Source organism: Silurus meridionalis, chromosome 12 (assembly GCF_014805685.1).
Source record: "Silurus meridionalis isolate SWU-2019-XX chromosome 12, ASM1480568v1, whole genome shotgun sequence".
Classification (NCBI taxonomy): domain Eukaryota; kingdom Metazoa; phylum Chordata; class Actinopteri; order Siluriformes; family Siluridae; genus Silurus; species Silurus meridionalis.
This window is the reverse complement of record NC_060895.1, coordinates 25,636,018-25,661,017: the sequence shown is the minus strand read 5'-3', so window position 1 is coordinate 25,661,017 and position 25,000 is coordinate 25,636,018. Positions and strand designations below refer to the sequence as shown.

At 41.2% G+C, this 25,000-nt stretch overlaps 1 protein-coding gene across 7 annotated transcripts in view; it reads left to right on the top strand.

Annotated features, from left to right (window-relative positions):
* ppp2r3a (protein phosphatase 2, regulatory subunit B'', alpha) overlaps positions 1-25,000 on the top strand; it is a 62,016-nt gene that overhangs the window by 28,759 nt on the left and 8,257 nt on the right. For 5 of the 7 annotated variants that reach the window (XM_046863352.1, XM_046863349.1, XM_046863351.1 and 2 more), the window contains 5 exons: positions 1-838; positions 19,224-19,457; positions 19,580-19,683; positions 24,738-24,840; positions 24,940-25,000. The exon at positions 1-838 is cut by the window's left edge and continues 1,687 nt beyond it; the exon at positions 24,940-25,000 is cut by the window's right edge and continues 14 nt beyond it. In XM_046863352.1, coding sequence (XP_046719308.1) covers positions 1-838; positions 19,224-19,457; positions 19,580-19,683; positions 24,738-24,840; positions 24,940-25,000 — 1,340 coding nt within the window. Of the gene's footprint in view, positions 839-14,588; positions 15,250-19,223; positions 19,458-19,579; positions 19,684-24,737; positions 24,841-24,939 lie in introns of those variants that run through there. The other 2 variants (XM_046863355.1, XM_046863356.1) reach the window with 2 other exon arrangements.

Genomic DNA, 25,000 nt, shown 5'->3' with positions numbered 1-25,000 from the left:
CTCGATGGAGACCTTGTACATTGAGGAGGATGCTGATTCAGGTCGAGCCCTAGATAGGAAGCAGGGTTCTAGTGTTTCAGAGTCCAGGCAGCTTTCAAGGAAACATGACATGATGTCAACTCCCATTGCTGTGATTACTGACCAACTTCCTGATCTCAGTAGAAATGGAACTGTATATACACCCAAAACTGAACCAGGAACCAGCCAGACCTACATGCCATCAAACAGCACAGACTCAAGGACACTATCTAAGTCGGCTCCACGTCTAACCAGGGAAGGTGCAGATGAGATTGATAAACTATTAATGGACTTGGAGTGTCTCTCTCAGAACATACAGAAGGAACCTCCACTACCACCAAAGCAGAGACATATAAACGCATACCAAAGAAATCTCCACAGTGGACCCCCAATGACTAACGGTCCTCCTTGTCTGAATCCAAATCCTTCTTCCATCTCGTTCTCCAAATCTTCGAATCGAAACGCAGAAGAAGCTGGTGAGGAAGACGATGGTGCTCTCCTGCTACGGATTCTGGAGAGCATTGAGAGCTTTGCTCAGGAGCTGGTGGATTCCGGAGCCAAAACGGGAACTCAGTCAAAAGAGTGTGAGGTAATGCGTCTCCTTCAAGACACGTTGACAAAGACTGACATGAGTTCAGAAACTGTTCCTGCACCTGAAACGACACCAGGGCCTTCACCTTCAGCTACACCCTTTACTTTAGCTGCACCTGGACCTGTAAATGTACCTTCAGTGACTCCTACTAAAGTTCTGAGTCCTTTTGTCCCTGGGAGAGACACAGGATCTACTATCCTCATCCAGCAGACGCCAGAGGTCATCAGGGTGAGTTCTTAAAAGATTTTTGAAGGAATGTGTGGATGAAGTGTAGTGAGGCTAGCTTTGAAAATAATGCTAATTTGACTAGCATTGGCAGGGAGGCTAGTCATAAAGAGTGGTGTCTCCTGCATAGGCACTGAGAAAATAAAGACTTTTTTTTACTTTGGTTTTGAATGAGCTGTTTCCTGTGTGTGTTGTGGAAATCATGGAGTGAAGAAGGTTCTTTGAAGAGTTTTTAAATCTGGGCTCATGATGAGATGTTCTGCTTTATTGAATAAATGGTTAATCACACCAGGCTACGGTGTGCCAGTAACTACTAAAACACAGATCTGTTCCTCAGAGTCATGTGAGACAGACCTCTCACCATCTTCTCTCATCATCTCTCTATATCTCACTTTTTCTCTCAGTCTCTCATCCTCGCTAATCTTCTCCCAATCTTTCATTCTTTTTCATCATCTCTCATAGTCACTCATCTTCTCTCAACATGTCGTCTTCTCTTGTAGTCTCACAGTGTCTCCTAACTTCTCTTATCGTCTCTCATCACCCCCGATCTCTCATAATTTATCTGTTTATCTCTCATAGTCTCTAATTTACAGCACATTCACATTTATGGTATTTGGCAGATGCCCTTATACAGAGTGACTTACAATTATCACATTCATACAGCTGAGCAGATATGGGGTTAAGGGCCTTGCTCAGGAGCCCAGAAGTTTCAACAAGGTGTTGCTGGGCTTTGAACTCATGACCTTCGGAGCCAAAGTCAAATGCCTTAACCACTAAGTTTTCACATTTCTTTCTTTCATCTTCTCTCAGTTTCTCATCTTCTCTCAACATCTCTCACCTTCTCTTGTAGTCTCACATAGTCTCGAATCTTCTCTTATAGTCTAATCTTCTCTTATCTTCTCACATAGTCTCTCATCTTCTCTTATGTTCTCACATAATTTTTAATCTCTCGTCTCTTCTCAGTCTCTCACGTCTCATCTTCTGTTTCCTCTTTTTCATGTGTCTCACTCCTGTCTCTTATAGTTATTTAGTCTTTCTTTTCTTTTCTTAATTTTTTATTTCTCATGTTGTCTCTCTTCATGTCTGTTTTACTCACATTTACCCTCTTTCTTTCTTGTTTCTCTCTCTCTCTCTCTCTCTCTCTCTCTCTCTCTCTTCAAATTATTTTGTCATTCATTTCTTCCTTTCTTTTTCATTTTATTACTTCCTCTCCTTTTACTATGTTCACACTTTTATTTTTTTACTTTTCCTGTCTCTCTCTCTCTCTCTCTCTCTCTCTCTCTCTCTCTCTCTCTCTCTCCTCTCTCTCTCTCTCTCTCTCTCTCTCTCTCTCTCTCTCTCTCTCTCTCTCTCTCTCTCTGTGGTTGTAAACTTGTAAACTGATCCTCGCCTGCTATCTACAGCTCGCTATTTATGATGTTGCCATCAATCTCATCAGGAGAAGGCTTTTAGTGTGAGCACACACACACGCACACACACACACACACACACACACACACACACACACACACACAGTTAAGGTCAAAAGATTTTTTAGTGTTTTTTGCAGCACAGTGTTTGTGAGTGTGTGTGAGAGAGACAGAAAGAGTGTGTGTGTGAGTGTATGTGTGAGTGTGTGTGTGTGTGTGTGTGTGTGTGTGTGTGTGAGTTTAGCGCTCCCCCAACCTACTGTGGCATTTCACTAAGAGACTGAGTGACGCCGTGGGGAAAATGGAGCCTGTGTGGGGGCGGAGTCCTGCTCGTTAACACAACACGACCAATCAGAGATGTAAACACACACACACACACACACACACACACACACACACACACACATACAGGGCATGGCATGAGTGTATGTGACCGTGTGGATGTAGATAATCGCGCGTGTGTGTGTGTGTGTGTGTGTGTGTGTGTGTGTGTGTGTGTGGTCTGATGGTCTGTGCACCTGTCTAAATTGGATCTGATGATGCCTCTGTCTTCAAACTGCTCATTCCAGCTGTGTGACAGATCACTTATGACCCATCTGTCTGTCTGTCTATCTGTTTGTCTGTCTGTCTGTCTGTCTCTGTCTGTCCATCTTTCTATCTCTCTGTTTATCCACTTGCCTGTCCATCTATCTCTATGTCTGTTTGCCCGTTTGTTCATCTGTCTGTCTGTTCATCTGTCTGTCTGTCTGTCTGTCTGTATGATAGTCCTTCAGTGAGACATTTAGAGTGGGGATGTGAATGATCCCCTCCCGGCGCCTCTTCACACAGTGTTGACAGAGTGAACTGACCCACTGCACCTGTCAGGAAGTGCATTTAATCGCCATGGTGATGTGGAAGCCCTGGCTGGAACTGCCTGTGCTGCTGCTCCCATTAATCATCTGAATTCTTCTCGAGTTCACTGTTCAGGTTGTCTCTGAGTCAAGCATTGAGTTCAAAGATTCAAGCAAAGAGTCAGTGAGTCATGTACAGAAGCAGTGATTCAGTATATCAGGCACAGAGTCAGTCATAAGCACCGAGTCAGGATTTAGTGAGTCAGGCACCGAGTCTGTGATTCAGGCACAGAGTCAGGATTCAGTGAGTCAGACACAGAGTCTGTGATTCAGGCACAGAGTCAGGATTCAGTGAGTCAGACACAGAGTCTGTGATTTAGACACAGAGTCAGGATTCAGTGAGTCAGGCACAGAGTCAGGATTCAGTAAGTCAGGCACCGAGTCTCTGATTTAGACACAGAGTCAGGATTCAGTGAGTCAGGCACAGATTCAGGATTCAGTGAGTCAGGCACAGAATCGGTCAGTTAAAGACCAAGCATAGAGTCAGTGATTTTATAGGGATTTTATTTTATAATTTTATAAATAGATGTGCTCCAGTGAGGCAGAACCTCAGAGAGTCAGGACCTCAGTAAGGCAGAACCACAGTGAAGCAGAACTTTAGTAAGGCAGGACCTCAGTAATTCAGGACCCCAGTGATTTAGGACCTCTCTAAATGGTAGAACTTGCGTGAAGCAGGAGCACAGTGAGGCAGGACCTCAGTAAGTCAGAGCCTTTCAGTCATTCATGACCTCAGTGAGACAGGACCTCAGTAAGTCGAGATCTCAGGGTAGCAGGAGTTAAGTGAAGCTGGACCTTGGGAAAGCAGAACCTCAGTAACTCAGGACCTCTCTGAGTGGTAGAACGTCAGAGAAGCAGGAGCACAGTCAGACAGGACCTCAGTGAGACAGGACCTCATTAAGCCGGGATCCCAGTGTAGCAGGAGCTCAGTGAAGCTGGACCTTGGGAAAGCAGGCCCTCAGGGGAGCATAACCACAGTGAGGCAGAACTTTAGGGAGTGTGTGTGGTAAATGATTATTGAGGTGGTGATGTGGATGAGAGGTGGAGAAAACGTGATGAACGTTGTAGTTTGTGGTTTCTCTCTCGCTGTGACCTGGTCAGAAGCCTCCTGTGTGCAGCAGGACAGATGGAGTCTCCATGCAGAGATCTGTAACCATGACAACACCACTGTTAGTGTTCTTTTTTATCGGGCTACTATAGATAAACTTCAGTGTGTGTGTATGTGTGTGTGTGTGTGTGTGTGTGTGTGTGTGTGTGTGTGTGTTTCTATGGAAACAGACACACTCTGGTCTTTATTTTCTCATCAGGCTTCTACAAACACTCTCACGGTCAGAACAGCAACATTACATCATCACAGACAGAAAATGATGTCATACTGCAGTCTGGAGAAAGAAAAACTGCAAAACACACACACACACACACACACACACACACACACACACACACACACACACACACACACATTATTTCCGTATTTTTATTTCAACCGAGTATGTGGACCCCTGACCATCAGATTGCTATGTGCTTTTTGAACCTTTCATTCCACAATAAATCTTCATTTACAGTTATAATGAGCTTCACTCTTTTTGAGAAGATGTTCCACTAGATGTTTGTGGAGATTCATTCAGCTACAAGGGTGTTAGTAAAGTCAGGTCCTGATGTACGTGAGAAGGTGAGGATGTCTGGGGTGCAGTCAGTGTTCACATTCATCCCAATTTTCATTTTCATTACCACATCAGGATGTTTCTTTTTCAGTGTTAGAGAAGCGTTAATGAGTTCATTAGCAAATGTAAGCACTCATGGTAATGTAAGCAATGACAGCAGAGTGCTAGCATGTTAGCATTAGTTTCTCTGACAGATTGTAGGCTCTGTGTTCAGAAGGCGATCTCTAGTGGTGCAAAGTAGCAACTACATCTGAGTTACATGGAGAATAATAATAATAATAATTTATAGAATTTTTTTTTTATTTAGGCTGTTGTATATTATGCATAATAAATATAATAACAAATATTTAAAATATAAATGAACCAAAAAAGCATGTATAGTAAGTAAATAAAGAAACTGTTCTACTTTGTCTCCCCCTGCTGGTGAAAACTGGTAAAAAAATCAGACATACGATAAACATTGGGTTAAAACAGATGAGCCAAATGAACTACACACTGCTGTATTATAACACACACACAGACACACACACACACACACACACACACACTCACAGAGCAGTGAATGTGTGATTGTGAGATGCAGTATAAATCATCTGTGATAAACATATTATACACACATTATGTGCTTAGAGATATGTGTTTTCGATGTGTGTGTGTGTGTGCAGTCTGCCTGGTACCTGGTGTAAAAATAACCTGCAAATTAGAAGCTCTGTCTGTATTTATGGCTCTGACTGCAGCCGCAGGATGCAATGCAAAGGGGTGTGGCCTTAGTAACAAACTCCGCCCCTGATACATGAGGGGCAGGGCAAGAAAACTGCTCTCATGCATGCATCCCATCTATTGTACTGTCTGTCTGTCTTTCTGCCTCTCTGTCTATCATTCTTTCTGTCTGTCTGTATTTTTATCTGTCTTTCTCTCTGATTATTCCTCTGTGCACATCTGTAGCTGCCTGTTGGAACTGTGTGTCTATCTTCAACTGTCTATCTGTTTTATATATCTAATCTTATGTCTCTCTGTCTATTTGATTATCTGTCTATCTGTCTAATCTAATGTCTGCCTGAAAATGTCTGTTTCTTTTTCTTTCCTTCTGTCTGTCTCTTTGTCTGTCTATGATTGTCTGCCTGTCTGTTTGTCTGTCTGTTTATCTCTCCAGTTGTTTGTGTCTGTCGGTCTGTCTGTAACTGTATGTCTGTCTGTCTCTCTGATTGATTGTCTCTATATGTTTGTAACTGTCTGCCTGTGTATTTGTAACTGTCTGTCTGTCTGTCTGTCTGTCTGTCTGTCTGTCTGTCTGTCCGTCTGTCTGTCGGCCAATTTGTCTGTAACTGTCTATCTCTCTGATTCTCTCTCTGTGTCTGCCTGTAACTGTTTGTCTGTAGGTTTTTAAAACTGTCTGCCTGTTGTCTGTAGTTCTAGTCTCTTTAATACACACACACACACACACACACACACACACACACACACACACACACACACACTTGCTGTAGTGTAAATCAGTGTTCCAAATGAAACTTTACTAGAAACACAGCTATACAGAATTGCTAAAGTTTGCTAGCAGGTCTGGCCTGCGAGACGTCGGCGTAAACTCTGAGTTGAAGGCATTCAGAAACTGTGCAACTGAGAGGCAGGAATGAAAACGTTGTCATTCATGTGTCCCACGTTCATCTGGGCCACGTCCCAATCCTCTCAGCACACCCTCTCCTCCCTGCTAACAAGCTTTACTGCCGGCAAGGCAGCATATTAGCAGGCTAACGTTTTAATGTTGCCAGAACTGAAGCATTGGTGGCGCTAATAAAGGCAGCCAGCTAGTCATTCCACATGCTGATTATGCTAATTGCTATAAACTTTAGCTTTAGCATTAAGTTAAACTAGCATAAAAGCCCTCATGCACCGTGTTGCCTATAATGAACATCATTTTTAATACCAGCTCGGTCGAGGCCCAGGTTACCAACGACCACCACAGGTATCGTTAGCCAACAGGGTACCGGTGTAAATTGTGATGCTGTTGTCTGAAGGAGGAGAAGGAGAGGAGGAAGACGTCTACAGAGACAGCAGGGAAAGGAGAAGTGGAGGAGAGTGGAGGTTCGGGTTGGTACTTTAAATGTTGGTACTATGACTGGTAAAGGGAGAGAGGTAGCTGATATGATGGAGAGGAGAAAGGTAGAGATGTTGTGTGTTCAGGAGACCAAGTGGAAAGAGAGTAAGAGCAGGAACATTGGAGGTGTTTAAACGGTTCTATCATGGTGTGGATGGAAAGAGAAATGGTGTAGGGGGGATTCTGAAGGAGGAGTACAGTAAGAGTGTAGTGGAGGTGAAGAGAGTTTCTGATAGGGTGATGATCATGAAGCTGGAAGTTGAAGGGGTGATGATAAATGTCATTAGTGCTTATGCTCCACGAGTCGGCTCTGAGATGAAGGAGAAGGAAAAATTCTGGATTAAGTTAGATGAAGTGGTAGAAGGTGAACGTAGGAATGAAAGATTGGTGACTGGGGCAGACTTTAATGGGCATGTAGGTGAAGGGAACAGAGGTGATGAGGAGGTGATGGTAGGTATGGCTTTAAGGAGAGGAATGTGAAAGGGCAGATGGTGGTAGATTTTGCTAAAAGGATGGAAATGGCAGTGGTGAACACGTATTTTAAGAAGAAGGAGGATCACAGGGTGACGTATAAGAGTGGAGGAAGGTGCACACAGGTGGACTATGTTCTATGTAGGAGATGCAACCTGAAGGAGATTGGAGACTGTAAGGTGTTGGCGGGGGACAGTGTAGCTAGACAGCATCGGATGGTGGTCTGTGGGATGGTTTTGGAGGTGAAGAAGAAGAGGAGGAGAGTGAGGACTGAAAGAAGAATTAGATGGTGGAGACTGAAGGAAGATGCCTGAGGAATGGAGAAGGAGTGTGCTGGTACTGATCTTTAAGAATAAGGGAGATGTGCAGACCTGCAGTAACTACAGGGGAATAAAAGTTGATCAGTCACACAATGAAAGAGGTGTTGTGGTATTGTATGAGGAAGTCTGGTGTGTCAGAGAAGTATGTGAGTGTGGTGCAGGACATGTATGAGGACAGTGTGACCGCAATGGAGTGTGCAGTAGGAACAACAGACTGGTTCAGAGTGGACGTTCATCAAGGATCGGCTCTGAGCCCTTTCCTGTTTGCAGTGGTGATGGACAGGTTGAAGGACGGGGTCAGACAGGAGTCTCCGTGGACTATGATGTTTGCGGATGATATTGTGATTAGTGGTGAGGGTGGGGAGCAGGTGGAGAAGATCCTGGAGAGGTGGAGGTACACGCTGGAGAGAAGAGGAATGAAAGTCAGTAGGAGTAAGACAGAGTACATGCTTGTAAATGAGAGGGAGGGCAGTGGAGGGTTGCGGTTGCAGGGAGAAGAGGTGGAGAAGGTGGAGGAGTTCAGGTACCTGGGGCCAACAGTGCAAAGTAATGGAGAGTGTGTTAGAGAAGTGAAGAAAAGAGTGGGACATGGGGTATATCAGTAGGAGAATGTTGAGGATGGAGCCACCAGGAAGGAAGAAAAGAAGAAGAACAAGGAGGAGGTTTATGGATGTGGTGAGGGAAGACATGCAGGTAGTTGGTGTGAAAGAGGCAGATGTAGAGTAGTGGGGGCGCCACAGTGGATCATCTGTCTCCATACGCCCCTGTCCTCTACATCTGCCTCTTTCACACCAACTATTCGTAAAACATTATTAGCATAATTAATAATAGTAATAATAATAATAATACTAACAGTTAAGGTTTGTTAGCCAGCGTTCGTTAGAATATCATGCTAATAACAATTTTTAGCATGAGTGATACCATGCTATGCTACTTCTTAGTCATAGTTAATGAGATTAGCAGCACAGGAATGCTGAGCGGGCTTTGACTTAACGGCCTGTGAGATAGGAAGTAGGTACAGGTGTGTGTGTGTGTGTGTGTGTGTGTGTGTGTGTGTGAGAGAGAGAGAGAGAGAGAGAGAGAGAGAGAGAGAGAGAGAGTGTGTGCTGCTACAATACATTCTAATAGCTTTCCCGCTGTTCTCAGCAGAGCCTTAACACGTATGTGTGTGTGTGTGTGTGTGTGTGTGTGTGTGTGTATGCACATCCCGGTTGCTAAAGAAACTATAATGCATCATTACGATCGGAATAATATAAACCTATCAGAGCTGAACGTTGTTGCAGTATAAAGTTAGTCCCGGATTGTTCCTGTCCTGAAACAATGGCAGAGTAATGTTTTGCTACAGAAGACTCTCTTTATGTAGGTTTGATGTCCTCGTGTTTCAGTGCACTAGTAGGGCACTAAATAGGAAGCAGTTTGGCATTTGGAACACGACCCAGGGCAAATTATATCTTGTATTAAAAGCTAGCCAGTGTCTACATGTCTGACTACAAGGGTTTCAGCGCTGTTTTTACAGCGACGTGAAATGTGAGAAATTGTTTATCCTTAATAGAAAAAAAGTTTGGTGTTGGAGGGTGGGTACGAAGGGGAAAAGAGGGGGAGGGGCATCTATTAATAAGCCATTTAGCAGATTAAGCAACAGATGTTTTAGTAATTTACGTCCTTTTCTGACTGCAGACGGATACATTCTGGAGGTTGACCTTTGAGTAAACACTGTAAACGTAAACTCGATGACATTTATTAAATGTGTCGATGTAGATTAGGGAGATGCCCCAGATAACCTTTTCTTCATGATTAGCTTTTCAAAGCTTTTCTATTTAACCCTGGCACAAAGCTTAAGTTTTTGTTTTGTTTTTACTTAGCTTCAGGGTTAGCCTTTACGGTCTGCGAGCACTAGGGGGTGCAAAATGACGTGTATCAGCTTTAATTGCTAGCATTTAGATTTAATGTTTGCTGTCCCAATTAGATTTGAGAGATTGTTGTCAGGTTTGTGTTTGTGGGCGTTTGTCATTTGTAAATTATTGCTAATGTTTTAGTTTGGGTTCACATAATTGTTTTCATTCTTTACAATTTACAGCAATTTATAAAACTGAGGGAAGGTGAATTGTGTATATGTTAGTCAGAAAAAAACGAGGCTCCTGATTGGCTGGTTGAGTGATTCATCAACATAGTTAGCTTTTGTTCATACACCTTTTGTTAATCAGACGAGCTGATGGTGGCGTTTCCGTGGTTGCTGATCCGCTCGATGGCGTCAAACGTGGCAAGATTCTCTTCCCTGGAATCTGAAGCGTTTGATATTTGTCGAACAGCTGCCGTAGAGTCAGGGCAGCAGAGCAGGGAATTCTGGGATAGCTATGTGCAGCTGAAATGTCAGGAGGCCTGGTGTACACAAGTTATTTATACAACTGAAAAGAAAGAGGAGAAGAGCTGCAGGACTCGAGCATGTTGGTGAAGGGTTTCGATGGTATGGTATGTGGGTGTGGGTGTTGGGGGCCGGGGCAGGGGGAGGGGGTGGATTATAGGGGCTTGTGGATTGAGTTATGCAAAAGCATTAAAGTTCCTCATGGTGTGCTCTTTGCATAAAATAGGCAACTGAGGACATAAAACATGATTCTGCTCCAGTCCTCCATCATGGTAAACCCACACTGCCACTAGAGGGCACTACACCTGTCTACACGTACTTGTTTAGCTGTACCTGTCGCTATCTGTGTATGCCTTTCTCTACACCTGTCTATCTATAATTATGGATGAAACTATGAGAAGACCCAGACTTGAAAGGGAACCCATCCTCATCTGGCTGACAAGAGATTATAAATTATTACACTTCCACAAGTCTATACTATAAAAACAGTACTGGGTGTGTTGAACGGACTTTCAGTACAAGAGTCAGGGTCATGTTTGATTTGATTTTCAGCTTCAGCTTTGAGGTGCAGGTATCTATATTAACTGCTTCACTGTATAAATAATGAGACTTGATTGCAAACCGTGGTACCATATAACTTGATCTCATGGCCAACTTTAAGCACTCCATGTGGGCCATCCTTTGCAGCAGCAAGTAATTATCAGGTAAAGAAGGCTACAAGAAGCAGTAGGGCATTAGGATGGGCCAGGCAAGTCTGGAAGGCTAAAAGAGTCTGGGTCATCAGTATTTTAGCAGACAGCAGGAGTAAAATGTGTATCTATAGCTTCATAGCGCTACTATTGTCTTGTTTAAGAAGCTGTTCAAGCAAAGAATAAATGGAAAAGCCAGAAGGTAACACAGGCCTGAGCACAACCTGGGATATAAAGCAGCCGGCTGTTACACCATCAACAAACCTGATTGAAAAATCTTAAACAGTTAACCTGAACTCCCTGTGCGCCACAAACACTCCAGTTTACACCTTTAACTAAGAGTAAAGCTATTAATCAGAAGCTTGACCAGACATATAGGTCCAAGTCTCAAACTTCAGTTGCAAGGGTGTTTAAGTGGAGCTTTGTAATAAACAATCTCTGCCCCTTGCTGTAGTCTTAATTATTCTAGGTACTAATAAAGAGCCTGCACCATTTTAAGCACCTTTTTCTGGTTCTAGTAAGAACTCTTGATGCTGTGTTCTTAGTAAAAGTGCTTCTGTCTTTTCACAATTTAATTTGTTAAAAAGTTACTAGTGATCCGTCGTCTAAAATTGTTTACACTATTCTTGACTTTTCTTCAACTGTTGTCTGCATCTTAATTTGCTGAAATATAGAGCTGTGTGTTGCCAATGTAGTAGTGGATGGTAATACCATGCTTATAAATAATTGAACCCAGAGCTTTAGAGCAATAGACCACAGAACAGAAGATCAAGACCAACATGAATGCAAGACTAACATTTACATAATAATGACAGTCAGGCAAATGAAACTTGATCCAGGAGAGAGCCATTACTTTAACTCCAAAAACTTGTACCTGTGTATCTAAATATGTATATTCCAATTCAAATTTGTGTATGTACGAGGTGCTATCAAAATGTTTGGAGACTAATGGTGTAACTGATGCTGTTCTGACCCACATGCGTTCCCACATGTGCGATTTCATCACAGACAGCAAGTAAGAACAAAGAGCAAACGTGAAATTCTGAGTGAAACCTGGCAAATCCGCCAGAGATTGATGTGAGGTACGTTTGACATACGAAGATGTTGCAACGAGTCAGTCGAGGTGCTCTTCAAGAGCAAAATAACTTTACTGGAAGACCAAGTCAAGTCAAGTCAAGTCAAGTTTATTTGTATAGCGCTTTTCACAACAGACATTGTCTCAAAGCAGCTTTACACAAATCAACAGTGATGGTGAATGGTGTGAATTTGTCCCTGATGAGCAAGCCGTGGCGACTGTGGCAAGGAAAAACTCCCTTAGATGTTATGAGGAAGAAACCTTGAGAGGAACCAGACTCAAAAAGGGAACCCATCCTCATCTGGGTGACATCAAGAGTTTGATCATAAATCTTTCAACAGTACAGAACACTGGAGAGTGAGAACTAACATGATTACTGGAGTATAAGATTATAAGTGATGTTCTTTCTGCAGTCTTATACAGTCTATATGGTTAGTAGCTCCGAGTTTTATGAGCTCAGCATTTGTGATCATCACAGATCCAGCATCAGCTTCTCCATGCCAGAGCCTTTAAACACTCCAGGAGGTCCAATGTCAAAACTCCACACATGTAGCGGGATCCAAATGGCACTGGTACGTCTCTAGATGGTTCAGGATGTTTGTGAGTTCGGCATCTACTTCTTCAAAGGTCCGTAATCATCACGAGGTGGGAGGTGACTGGAGCTGGCCAAACCTCAGGGTGTCTCGGGATGGGGAGAGAAAGAGAAGCAGTGGAGAGGAATTAGCGTAGCTGCTGTTCATGATATTAACAGCACAAGTTGATAATGTGCATGTGATCAGATGTTCTGGAGCACACGGTTATGATGTGAGACGTATGTTATGTGTAGGCTTTGCTAAAAAGATATGTTTTTAATCTACACTTAAACTGGGAGAGTGTGTCTGAGCCCCGAACACTGGAAGGAAGCTGAACCCTCTAAAATGTCGAAACAATTCAGCAACTCATGCATGATTATCGTCGCAGAACAATCCACACGATCTCACTTCCGCACACACTTCCCACGTTCTTCCCCAAGATGTAGATTCAGCTTTAACAGAGATCCAGTGCGAATCATAGACTTTCAGGACATGATCCAGAAGTAGGCTGGGAGCTAAATTACTGTACAAGCTTACTATTTTTAGGGTGATAGTATGTAAGCGTAGATAAATAAAGTACTTTTTTTTAAACAGAGCGAGTCTTAAACCTTTTTGATACCATCTCGTATACATGAGCTATATCACAGAGCTGTAGTCATAGTCCCTATACACCCCATCTATATATATACCTATGCACCCCGATTTTATACGCTGTCTGTCTATACTTGTGTATTAATTTCTGTATCCGTCAATACCTGTCTAAACACGTTTATCTGTACGAGACATAATCTAAAAAAAAAATCCAGAAATCACAATGTATGATTTTTGAACTATTTATTTGTATGATACAGCTGCAAATAAGTATTTGAACACCTGAGAAAGTCAATGTTAATATTTGGGACAGGAGCCTTTGTTCGCAATTACAGAGGTCAAACGTTTCCTGTAGTTTTTCACCAGGTTTGCACACACTGCAAAAAGGCTCTTTTCAGGTCATTGACCAGCTCCTCCCGTGTAGTTCTGGGCTGATTTCTCACCTTCCTTAGGATCATTGAGACCCCACGAGGTGAGATCTTGCATAGAGCCCCAGTCCGAGGGAGATTGACAGTCATGTTTAGCTTCTTCCATTTTCTAATGATTGCTCCAACAGTGGACCTTTTTTCATTAAGCTGCATGGCAATTTCCCCGTAGCCCTTTCCAGCCTTGTGGAGGTGTACAATTTTGTCTCTAGTGTCTTTGGACAGCTCTTTGGTCTTGGCCATGTTAGTAGTTGGATTCTTACTGATTGTATGGGGTGGACAGGTGTCTTTATGCAGCTAACAACCTCAAACAGGTGCATCTAATTTAGGATAATAAATGTAGTGGAGGTGGAGATTTTAAAGGCAGACTAACAGGTCTTTGAGGGTCAGAATTCTAGCTGATAGACAGGTGTTCAAATACTTATTTGCAGCTGTATCATACAAATAAATAGTTTAAAAATCATATATTGTGATTTCTGGATTATTTTTTTAGATTATGTCTCTCACAGTGGACATGCACCTACGATGACAATTTCAGACCCTCCATGATTTCTAAGTGGGAGAACTTGCAAAATAGCAGGGTGTTCAAATACTTATTTTCCTCACTGTATATATATATATATATATATATATATATATATATATATATATATATATATATATATTTGCATGTCTAACTATACCCTGATACCTGTCTATATATCTATGTGTATCTTTAGTTGTGGATCCATACCCTTATGCCACTGGTGGATGCAAAACCTCAGGGAAAAGATTTGCCCCGCCCACCCTATTGCTCTTCCAATCACAAAATTCCCCTCCCCAAATTTGCAGAATTTCTAAATGTTGTTTTCTTATAACCTGATTAGCTGATTATTGATGTAAAGTTAATATCATTATGTCAACATATTTCTGCAAAAATTTGTTGACTTAATGGCACACAGAAAGAAAATCAGCAGGTTAGATTGCCCTGTTAATGTCTCTGTGTTCCCCTGTGAATCCCAAAGTGCCCCCTGTGAACCCACTGAAGCTCGGCATCCGGGGACCTCAGTCCGAGCTGCTGCTTTTCTCCCCATCCAGTGAGTGTGTAAACATGGTAAAGTCCACATCAACACGCAGTTCTTCAACGCTCTTAACTTTGGCTCTCTCTAAATGGGTCGGGGGTGGGTGGGGTGCTTTCCTTTAATTTCCTTTTCCCATAATGCACCTTTGCTGATCCAGGCACACAGATATCTGACACAGCTGTCCCCCCACCCCACACCCATCCGTGCCCTCTTGTACTTGTCAGGACAGAGCAGGCTGAGATCAGGGACTCGTCTGGGATTCAGACCCTCACTAGGGTCATGTTTCGCACAGTTGGGATCCACCGGTGGTGCACTTGTGCACAAGTCGTGTTTTTGCGTTTGTGAGAAAGCGGGCAGGAGCCTGAAGGCCGCGTCTCACTGTGGCGATGCTCCTGAGCTTTCCTGCTGGCTTTCGATTCTCCAGGAATCCCTCCATGTGTCCAAATCCAGAAGGTGGGAGTGTGTGGACAGGAGCTTGTGAGCAGAGATTTTGAAGGGTGTGTGGTTAGTGTGTAGCGTGGAAGGTGCAAAGCAAGGCCGTAGGAAGGCTGTAGAGAGTGACCTACAACCTTCTAAGGCGGAAGTCACAGAGGACTTTGGAGTTTGTTTCGCCACTTTGGCCGGTCGGACTTCAATCGATCTCTCCCTGGACTTTGCAACTATGATGATAAAGGACTCTTCACTCAGGGAAGACCCTGACCTGCGGGGGGAGCTGGAGTTTTTGGCAAGAGGCTGTGACTTTGTCTTGCCGTCACGCTTCAAGAAAAGGCTCAAATCTTTCCAGCGAGCACAGGTCAGTCCGGGAATAAAATAATACAACAAAAAGCAGAGGCTAACTTTCACATGCCGGGGAAGACAAAACTATTCACAGGCAGATACCAACAGAGCTATTAATAGGGGTGACAGGAATACAGTGTCCGAGTGAATGTGGTGTACAGGAGGGGAGGGGGCGGGGGGGGTGGGGTACTGCGGGGGCAATGTCCTCAGTCACAGCTGTTGTGTTCAATACACTCAAGTCCAGATTCTAAGTGCACTAACAAGTGCTGTTTCAATTTCAATTTTAGATATTAAACACTAATCAGGTTGTTTGTTAAAACAAATTGTTCAGTAATAAAGCGTTCTGATTGGCTCAGAGCGGCAGAAATAACACGCCAATGAATCTGTTCCTTTCCTCTGTTTTCTTCTAACTTAACTGTTTTTAACGAGATTCCCCTTCTGAAATCAGATGGTCCAGTAAACCTGGAATCAAACTCTTAGACTCATTATGATCTCCACAATGTTCTAATTAATGTATAATTAAGAATCCACTGCTAGATGCCGAAACACCTGAAAAACAAACCTCAAACTTAAAGATAATTGCCGTTTAAATCGTCTATCTGAGGAGCTCCTTCGTGATGATCTTTATCTTCATATCTTCATGTTACTGTAAAACCAAAACTTCTTTTACTCAGTTCCAAACACACACACATGTGGAGTATGCCTCTCGGTCTTCAGGTCATTTCCAGGAATGTCTGTTAAGATAACGTTCTTCAGAAAAATGGAGAAATAAATGTTATAACAACTTGAAATCCAGTCGTTACCTGAGTGATGTTTCCAGTTCCAGATGATTCTATATAACAGAGTTTAAACTTGGTGTGTTTCTTTTATATTGAATCTTCTGGAAACAGAAACATCACACAGGTAACGACTGAAGGATATCTGGGATCTGAGGATCTTCATCAGTTCTTCATAACTAGCAGTGCTCCTATCGTTGCAGTAATATTTTACAAAGAGTTTAACTTTACAATAATATCTGAAACATGTATTAAACATTTTCATGAAAGTCCTCATCACATTCAGCTCGAAAAGTTGGGCAGATTTTATTGCTTAGAAATGAACTTGGCATTGAAATGGCATTTGAGCAGTTAAGGGCCTTGCAGGGGGGCCCCATCAGGGGCAGCTTGGAAGTGCAGGGATTTGAACACAAGACCTTCTGATTGGAAGTCAAACACATTATCCACTGAGCTACAACTTTTTCAACTGCTGCTGGAAAGCAAATGTTTGCATTCTGTAGAATTCTGATCACATTGTAATTTTTTATTTATTGTACCAGCATTTTCCTCGTCATTCTGACTTAGGTTATAACATGTAAATAAATACATGCTAGCTTGCTAAATTATTAGCGTTCATGTTGGCAAACAAGTGTTCTTAGGGTTCTTCATGTGTGTGTTTCTCAACACTAAATTTCTTGTATATATAAAACAGTGTTCCCGATTATATTGAAGGAGAACTGATGAAGAACCTGAGGTTAAACACTGGCTCCCAGACTCTGTAGTGTGTGTGGTGTGAAACACACCTGCCTGTGGCCTTTAAATGAGCAGATATTTACCCTTCAGTTGAGGTGTGATGGTCCTTGGAGAGACAGAAAAGCGAGTTTGCCGTCAGCTGTGCATAACCCGAGGTGTCCGGAGTGTAAATTAGAAATCAGAGTGTGTGCATGCCAGACTTTAAGACCGAAACAGCATGCTTGTCCTCTCTCTCTTTTACACACACACACACACTCTCATACACACCCTCGGTTAGTAAATGACACACTCCATTCAGTACATACTGACCAAGAAAATGAGACAGAACCAGCAGGAACATCACTCTGAAATACCGGAACAATAGAAGGGACAGGGACATACAGTGATAAAGTACAGCTCATAGTGTGACTATGTCATGATATTCAGGTACTAATACACAGTAATCTCCTCTAATACAGTGTCCCTGTGCACTCTTTAGTCAGGGTTCTGTACTGTAGGATTGTTATCGAGAGCCCTTGTGCAGTGAACCTCGTGTTCATAGTGTTGTGTTTTTAGTGAAATATTTTCTGGGCTGTGTTTAAAATAGGACTCTCGCCTACGCTTGAGACTTGTGTCCACTATGAAGTGCACTAATACAGAGCAGAGAGTTCACCTTCCTTTTTACTGAGAGGGTATTGGAATGAAGGGTTTAGAACTCTGTTACATGTGGATACGTGGGATTATGTTTTGCAATGTTACATTGTTTACATGGTTACAGTGTTGTGTTACATAGTTTTTCATGTTTAGTGTTACACTGTTACACTGCGTTACACTGTTACATCACATTTCATGGTTACAGAGTTACTGTGCTATTTATAGTTGCATTATATTAGTGTACTGTGCTACAGTGATACATTGATTTTCACATTGTAACACTGCATTACATTGGCACACTGTGTTACACTGTGTTACACTGTTACTGAGAATGTCATGGTTTCAGTTACAATGTATTTTAGAGTTACACTATTACATTGGCCCACTGTGTTATGCAGTTCCTTTGAATTTAATTGTTACAGTGTAACATTGTGCCTTGTTGTGTGTTGTGTTACACTGTTGCACCGTTACACTGTAGCATTAAATTACACTATAACTTTGTCACAACTAGAGGTTGACCGATTCATTGTTTTTTTCCAATTAATTGCCATTGATAGTCCATCGTCTTTCTGTCAAAATCTATACCAGTAGTTTTTCCAGCTTCCAGTCTGCTGTCATTATGATAGCGGCCTCTAGAGGCCAATCATTGAGTTTGTTTATACAAGTGAGACTGCATGCTACATAGAGAGCACAATATAATATGTAATATTTATAATTTGTTAACTTTATACTTTTATTAATTCATGTATAAATTCATGTTTATATTATTTTGCAAATTTTTACGATTCAGTACTATTTTACATGGAGTGTTTTTTTTTTTTATCCAGTATCCATTTTAATAAATATTGTTGTATTTATAATTTATCAGCGAGTACGATCCAATCTAGCTCTCGCTATCGGGAAAATACGCAATCAATCTTCTAGTTATTAACATTACATTGCATTTAATTGTTACAATGTTACATTGTGTTACGTAATCCCTTACCTTGTGTTACACTATTGCGTTGTATCACAGCGTTACCTGTCACATTGTCTTGCCTTGTTACACATTGTATTACACACTGTTACACTGTTACAGCATGCACTACAATATTACACTGATTTATAATGATACTGTTACGCTTTACATTCCTTTACAGTGTTACACAGTGAAAGTGAATTTGTAGTCTAACCTTTTTATAATAGTGTTGTAACAGTACATATTACGTTACACTATGTGTATTTTACCGTTACATTATATTGTGTTGACTTGGTGACAGTGTAATGCAATGTAACAGTGTTACACCATTCAGTTGTGGGTAGTGTTACATTAGAGTGTTACTATGTTGTGTTACACTGTTCCAGGAAATCCCAGAGGCTTTTTGTGTTTAAAATGTGATTTCTATGAAAATTGAAAGTGATATAATTGTAATCTGAAGAAGTTTACGTTGTGCTCTGGATGTGGGAATGTGATGCAGTGAGGAAACACAGTGAACAGTAATGGAGGTAATGCATGTCTCAGATGTAGAACTGCATCAGAATCATGATTTACCATTTCGTGGATGTTGATGATGGTGGTGATGATGATGATGATGATGATGATTCATAATGTTTCCTTGTTTCACCTTTGTTACTGAGATTTAAACTTTAACACTTTCACAATTTCTTATCGTTCAATTTGATGACGAATTCTTGCAAGTGAAATATTTTCCAGCAGGACATTTGATTTGACTTTGTGTGGAAACGTTTTATCTGCAAAACGAAAAAGTTATCCATCATTTCTTGCCCAGTTCATTAAATCATGTTGAATATGCTAATTAGATGCTCAATGATAATAAACGCTTAAAACCTGTTTCTCTCTCTTTTTTAGATCCAGCCGGAGAAGAAACCCGTCTCTCCTCCTCCTCCTCCAATCCCTCGTTCCCCCTCTCCTCCTCCACCTGCCCCCCCTCCTCCCACCGTTAACATTCCACGCTTTTATTTTCCCACGGGTCTCCCAAACCTCACTGTTAATATCGACGAGGCCATTGGGAAAGTCGAGGCGGCCTTCACCAAGCTGCAGGAGGAAAAAGCAGACATCTACGAGATGGCCAAGATCGCCAAGGTGATGGGAAAGGACAGGGAGAACATTGTCTGATTATTATTATGTTTTTTTTACATTCTTATCATTGTTCAGATGCTTTATGGGATAAATCGTACTAATAGAGACCGTGTGTTTTTGCTCAGGCATGCGGGTGTCCGCTGTACTGGAAGGCCCCGATGTTTAACTGTGCAGGAGGAGAGAGGACTGGCTTCGTCTCCGTCCATTCGTTTATCGCCACATGGCGAAAGTGAGTCAACTTTAAAACTTTTACACAAATGACACAACATTTGGGAAAAACATGGAGTCGAGGGACGTCTTCATGCATGACAGATCCAAATATTTATAAAGTCAAATATGCATGTACCCTGTACTGTCGAAAGTTTGCGGACACCTGGTCATAAGTACGATATGTGCTTTTTGGGCTTTTTGGGCATCACATTCCACATTTACTCCCAATTCACTGTTATATTTCACTCCACTCTTCTGAGAAGATGCGTCTCTAGATGTTGGAGTGTGCTTGTGGACATTTGTGTTCATTCAGCCACAAGGGTGTTAGTAAAGTCAGGTACTGATGTAGGGGAGAAAGTGAGGAGGTTCCTGGGGTGCAGTCAGCGTTCACATTCATCCCGAAGGTGTTTAGTAGGGTTGGAGCTCTATAGCAGAACATTCAAGATATTCCTCTTCAAACCATTTGAAGCATCTTCATGGAGCTGGCTTTGTGCACAGGGGCATTGCCATGCTGGAACAGGTTTGGGTTTTCAAGTTCAAGTGATGGCAAAATTGTATTATACAGCATCCAAATACATCCGAAGCTTTTGTCAATATAATGTATGTATGTATGTATGTATGTATGTATGTATGTATGTATGTATGTATGTATATGACATAGACATGATGTTCCAAATGTCAGTAGCAAAATTCTGTTTGGCCTCAAACCAGCTATCAAGCATTAAATGCTACCTGCTGTGGATCTTGAAAGATCGTCCTGGACTTTTGTAAGTTATAGGACCTTCATTAGGTTTAGTTGAATTAGTGTTCAGGCCTAATATGACCAAAACATTTAAAATCATGATTAATCCTTGCACCTGCGAGAGCTGTGGAATTACAGCATGTCACGTGTCCTTAAGAACGAAAACACAAGCCAAGTCTGGTGACCAAAAGATCTTAAACTTTTGTTTTAGGACCATAATGTCCATTGTTTTTGTCTTCCAAACTAAGTCTATTTAATTCCATTTTATTTGCACAGTGCTTTTAACACTCACGAAGCGGCTTCTTGGAAACAATTAGATTGAGAATGTAATTAAAAATTTATCCCTAATGAGAATCTCCCTGAGAGCATATGAAGGAGGAACCTTGAGAGAAACCAGATTTAAAAAGAAACCCGTCACCTGGATCACGTCAGGCAGATAGTGTCATTATAGTAAACAGGGTTGAGTGAAGATACAACAAAATGTTTTTTATTTATAAAATACCAAATATCTTAAAATTAAACTACAAAATACAGCAGCCAGGCCAGATATCGAAATAAATTACCGTATTTTTCGGACTATAAGTCGCTCCTTTTTTCCCACGTTTTGAACCCCGCGGCTTAAACAACGAAGCGGCTAATTTATCTGAACCCCATAACATTAGACTGATGAAATTTCTGAACGGAAACGAAAAAACGCACCTCACCTGTGTTCTGAGCTGCACGGCATCGGGAGAAAAAAACATTTTTATTAAACGCACGACGATGCCAAAAGATAAACTCTCGAGAGAAATAGTTGTGAAAGGAAGGAGGAAGACAGTGAACAATGACTTTCTTGGTCGGCTACTGTTTAGATACAAGCTGTTGTAACGCGTTGAGTCTGGGTGAAGGGAGAGCTCACTAACTCCAGTTACAACAGAAATCATATAAACACAGACAGGTTTCCAAAACTCGTGCTTTTTTATTATTCTTGGCAACAGAGTTACGGGTTAGTCAAAGAAACTTCAAAGAACTTCAAAGAAATGAGCATCAGAAAATAATAATGACATATTCCTCAGTCTTGCACACATGCAGTAATACCGGAAAAATACAGTGGCAGCCTATTCCCAAAATACCGCTCTGCTCTTAAAGGAGCCACAACATATTTCACCCGTTACACCGTGTTACAGACACTGTCTTTCATTAAAGCCTGTGTAAAGTTCATTAGTGTAGACACCTGTGGCTTATTTATGTTCAAAATAAAAATATTTGTCAAATTCAGTGCAGTGCGCTTTATAGTCCGGAAATTATGGTACAGTTTTTTTTTTCTATTTTAAAAATACTAAAATATACTTTTACAAGAGAAGCATGAAATTTCTTCACAAACCTTCCATCAATTTGATCTGTTCCTCAGCATTACACTCAGTTGAATTAGTAAACAATGTTTGATAGCAGCTGCTTTTCTCTGGTGGAGTCACACAATAAATCTGACACATGTAGTTACCAGATCAAATATTCACATACAAACATCCCCATGATCTCAGAGATGAAGGTCAGTTTTAAAGTAACCAACAGTTTCATGTTGAACAAATCATAATTTAATTTTGATAACGAAGGGCTGATTTACATCAGTAACATCGACTCAATAACAAACAAGTCATTTTTTAGAAGACGACTGATGGCACCTGCAGCTTCTAACTAATTAATCATCTGATTGTAACTCATAAATATAATATATTCTGTTTGGTTCATGCAGTGGTCTGCGAAATCATGATCCTACTAAACATCATTTAGGGCACAATATTCGCCAATCAAATATTTATTTATCGATCATCGGACGTCTGTTTGGAAGCTGCCAGCTGCAGGTTTCTTCACCACCTTCTTCCATATAGATCACTTTTCTGTTCTGATCTCAACAAGTTTAAGCAAAATACTGAGTAGGCACCAATCAGAGGCTGCATGTTTATGATGTCATCATGTAGAACTTCTTACAAAGTATTTAACAGTATTTTAAAAGCACAAAAATACTAAACACCAAAGTATTTTGATACACAATATGAAGCCGTTTTCATCAACTCTGTAAAATACAAATGACAAAATTCTATTTTATATTTAAAATATGTATATAAAACCCGTGTACCATAAATACTGCACGTCACTGATAGAAGAAGAAAAAATGTGGCAATTGGAGTTCAGTGGGAAGACCTGAGCTACATTACAGCCAGTTACAACTTTATTGTCATTGTATAGTGAGCAACAAACAGCAACGAAATGCAGTTTAGCATCCAGAAGTGCAAATAGTTGCAATTGTGAAAATTGACAAGTGCAGATAACCATTTAAGAATATGTACAGCAAGTAAACATATGTACTGTGAATAAATATAAATAGATAGCAGTGAAAAATGTGCAGACTCTGTTGTAAAGTACAAGTAGAAGGTTATAAAGTTTTGACTTTGAATAAAATGTGTCCACTAAAGTCCACTAAATATATGTATATATGTGAATGTGAAATATTGGGCAGGATGTACAGTAAAGTGTTTATACAAATACCCATAAATAAAATAGTGCAGATGTGTGTGAGGCACAACATGTGTAGAGAATGTGGAGTATAAAAATCATGTGTAGAATCATACAGAAGTTATATACAGTGTTTATACAGTGTTTATACAGTGTTCTAATGGTGTAGTGTAGAGTTCAGTAGTGTGATGGTGAAGGTGATGGTGATGGTGGATGAAAAAAAGGCGTCTCTGAACCTGCTGGTTCTGGTGCGTATGTTCCTGTATCTCCTTCTTGATGGAAGGAGGTTAAACAGTTTGTGACTGGGATGTGAAGAGTCCTTGATGATGTTATGAGCTCTGAGCAGAACATCTGCTGTGGTGAAGATGCTCACTGGCAGGTAGTTGGGTGTCAGTGATGCGTTTGGCGATTTTGACCAGCCTTTGCACAGCTTTATGTTCACACACAGTGGATCCACAACCAGGGATTCAGATGTTGTGTTGCTCTTCAGTTTTTGAGGTTCTGGTGATTGAAGCAAAATATCCTTTTACCAAAACTCTGATATTGAAGCTTCTTCTGGTGACGGAACTAAAGTTGATCTAGAGCTCATTACTCTTTTGACCTACAGTTACCAAAGATGTATATGTCAGGCATCTCGCATCTTACTATCACATGTTGGACACGATGCTCATCAGGTTTAACGCTCCAGAGAGGAAGAAACAAAAAACACCCTGGAGGCTTGAGTTAGCAAAAACACCTAAATAAACCACACACCCTGAGTCTCTGAGTGAGTGTGGAGTTAATTAGATGTAAAATTCTGATTTATTCGTATCTATGTGTAAAAGCAGCCTCAGGACTGACCGTGTACATGGTGTAAAGTCAGAGGTACATGTTTATATTTATAATCCACATCTTTATTCACATTAAGGTTGAAAAACTCCATCAGCTGTGGTTCAGCTTAGACCTGAAATTCAGGAATTATATCTTTGGCTGCTTGTTGGTTATATAAATAAATTAGACGTTTTTGTTTACTCACACCTGAGAATTTAGTCTCTGGACTAGAGATGAGTCACGTGTATGAACCAGTCTTTAATTGGACTCTTAATCAGTGATTTGTTTATTTTCCACTGGATGCGCATGAGCAAAGCAAAATCTCCGTAGGTCACGTACAGGAAACAGAATTAAGTAGTCCGAGTCACGTGACTCACGTAGAAGCTACGCAGGTGATTAAAGGAACAAAATGATGTAAATAAACAGCTAACTAACAATTAATTCATCAATTAATTACACAATTAAGTGAGTAATAAATATAGTATTTAAGTAATGATCAGCGTTACACACTGAGATCAGGAACATCTTTTTTTATACTAACAATCATTCAATAATGAATTATTATCTGATTCGAAGAATAAAGAAATATAATTCTGATCTCTAACAATATCTAGAGCTGAGTTCTGATCGCTACCTCTTCCAATCCAAGCTGTTATCATACATATACGTCAGATCTCGTGATGATGTCTGGCCTCAGATTTGAGAACAATTTAGATCTGAATCCATCTGATGCTAAAAGAAATCATCTCATGATTTTAGAGAAGTGTAGAAAAATGTCAAGAAATCCACATGTAGATCTTTACGGAGGTCTTCTGTAGTATCCCAAAGTGAGGAAAAAAAACTGTGTGTGTGTGTGTGTGTGTGTGTGTTTGTGTGTGTGTGTGTGTGTGTGTGTGTGTGTGTGTGTGTGTGTGTAACCAGAAAGTGAGCAGAAGTAGATAGTTATTTGAGACACTTGCTGGAAAGATGTAACACACACACACACACACACACACACACTCATTCCCGTTCCCGTTTCCTGTTTGCAGGTTGTTACACAGCTGCTACGATGATGCGTCCAAGTTTGTTTACTTGCTGGCCAAGCCGGGCTTCACGTACCTGGAGCAGGATGACTTTATCCCCCTCCTACAGGTCAGCTCTCTGTGTGTGTGTGTGTGTGTGTGTCTGTGTGTGTGTGTGTGTCTGTGTGTTCATTTCCGTCTAATCATGCTAGATTTTTTCCCCTTTCAGGACATCGTGGACACTCATCCTGGTCTGACATTTTTAAAAGATGCTCCCGAATTCCATTCCC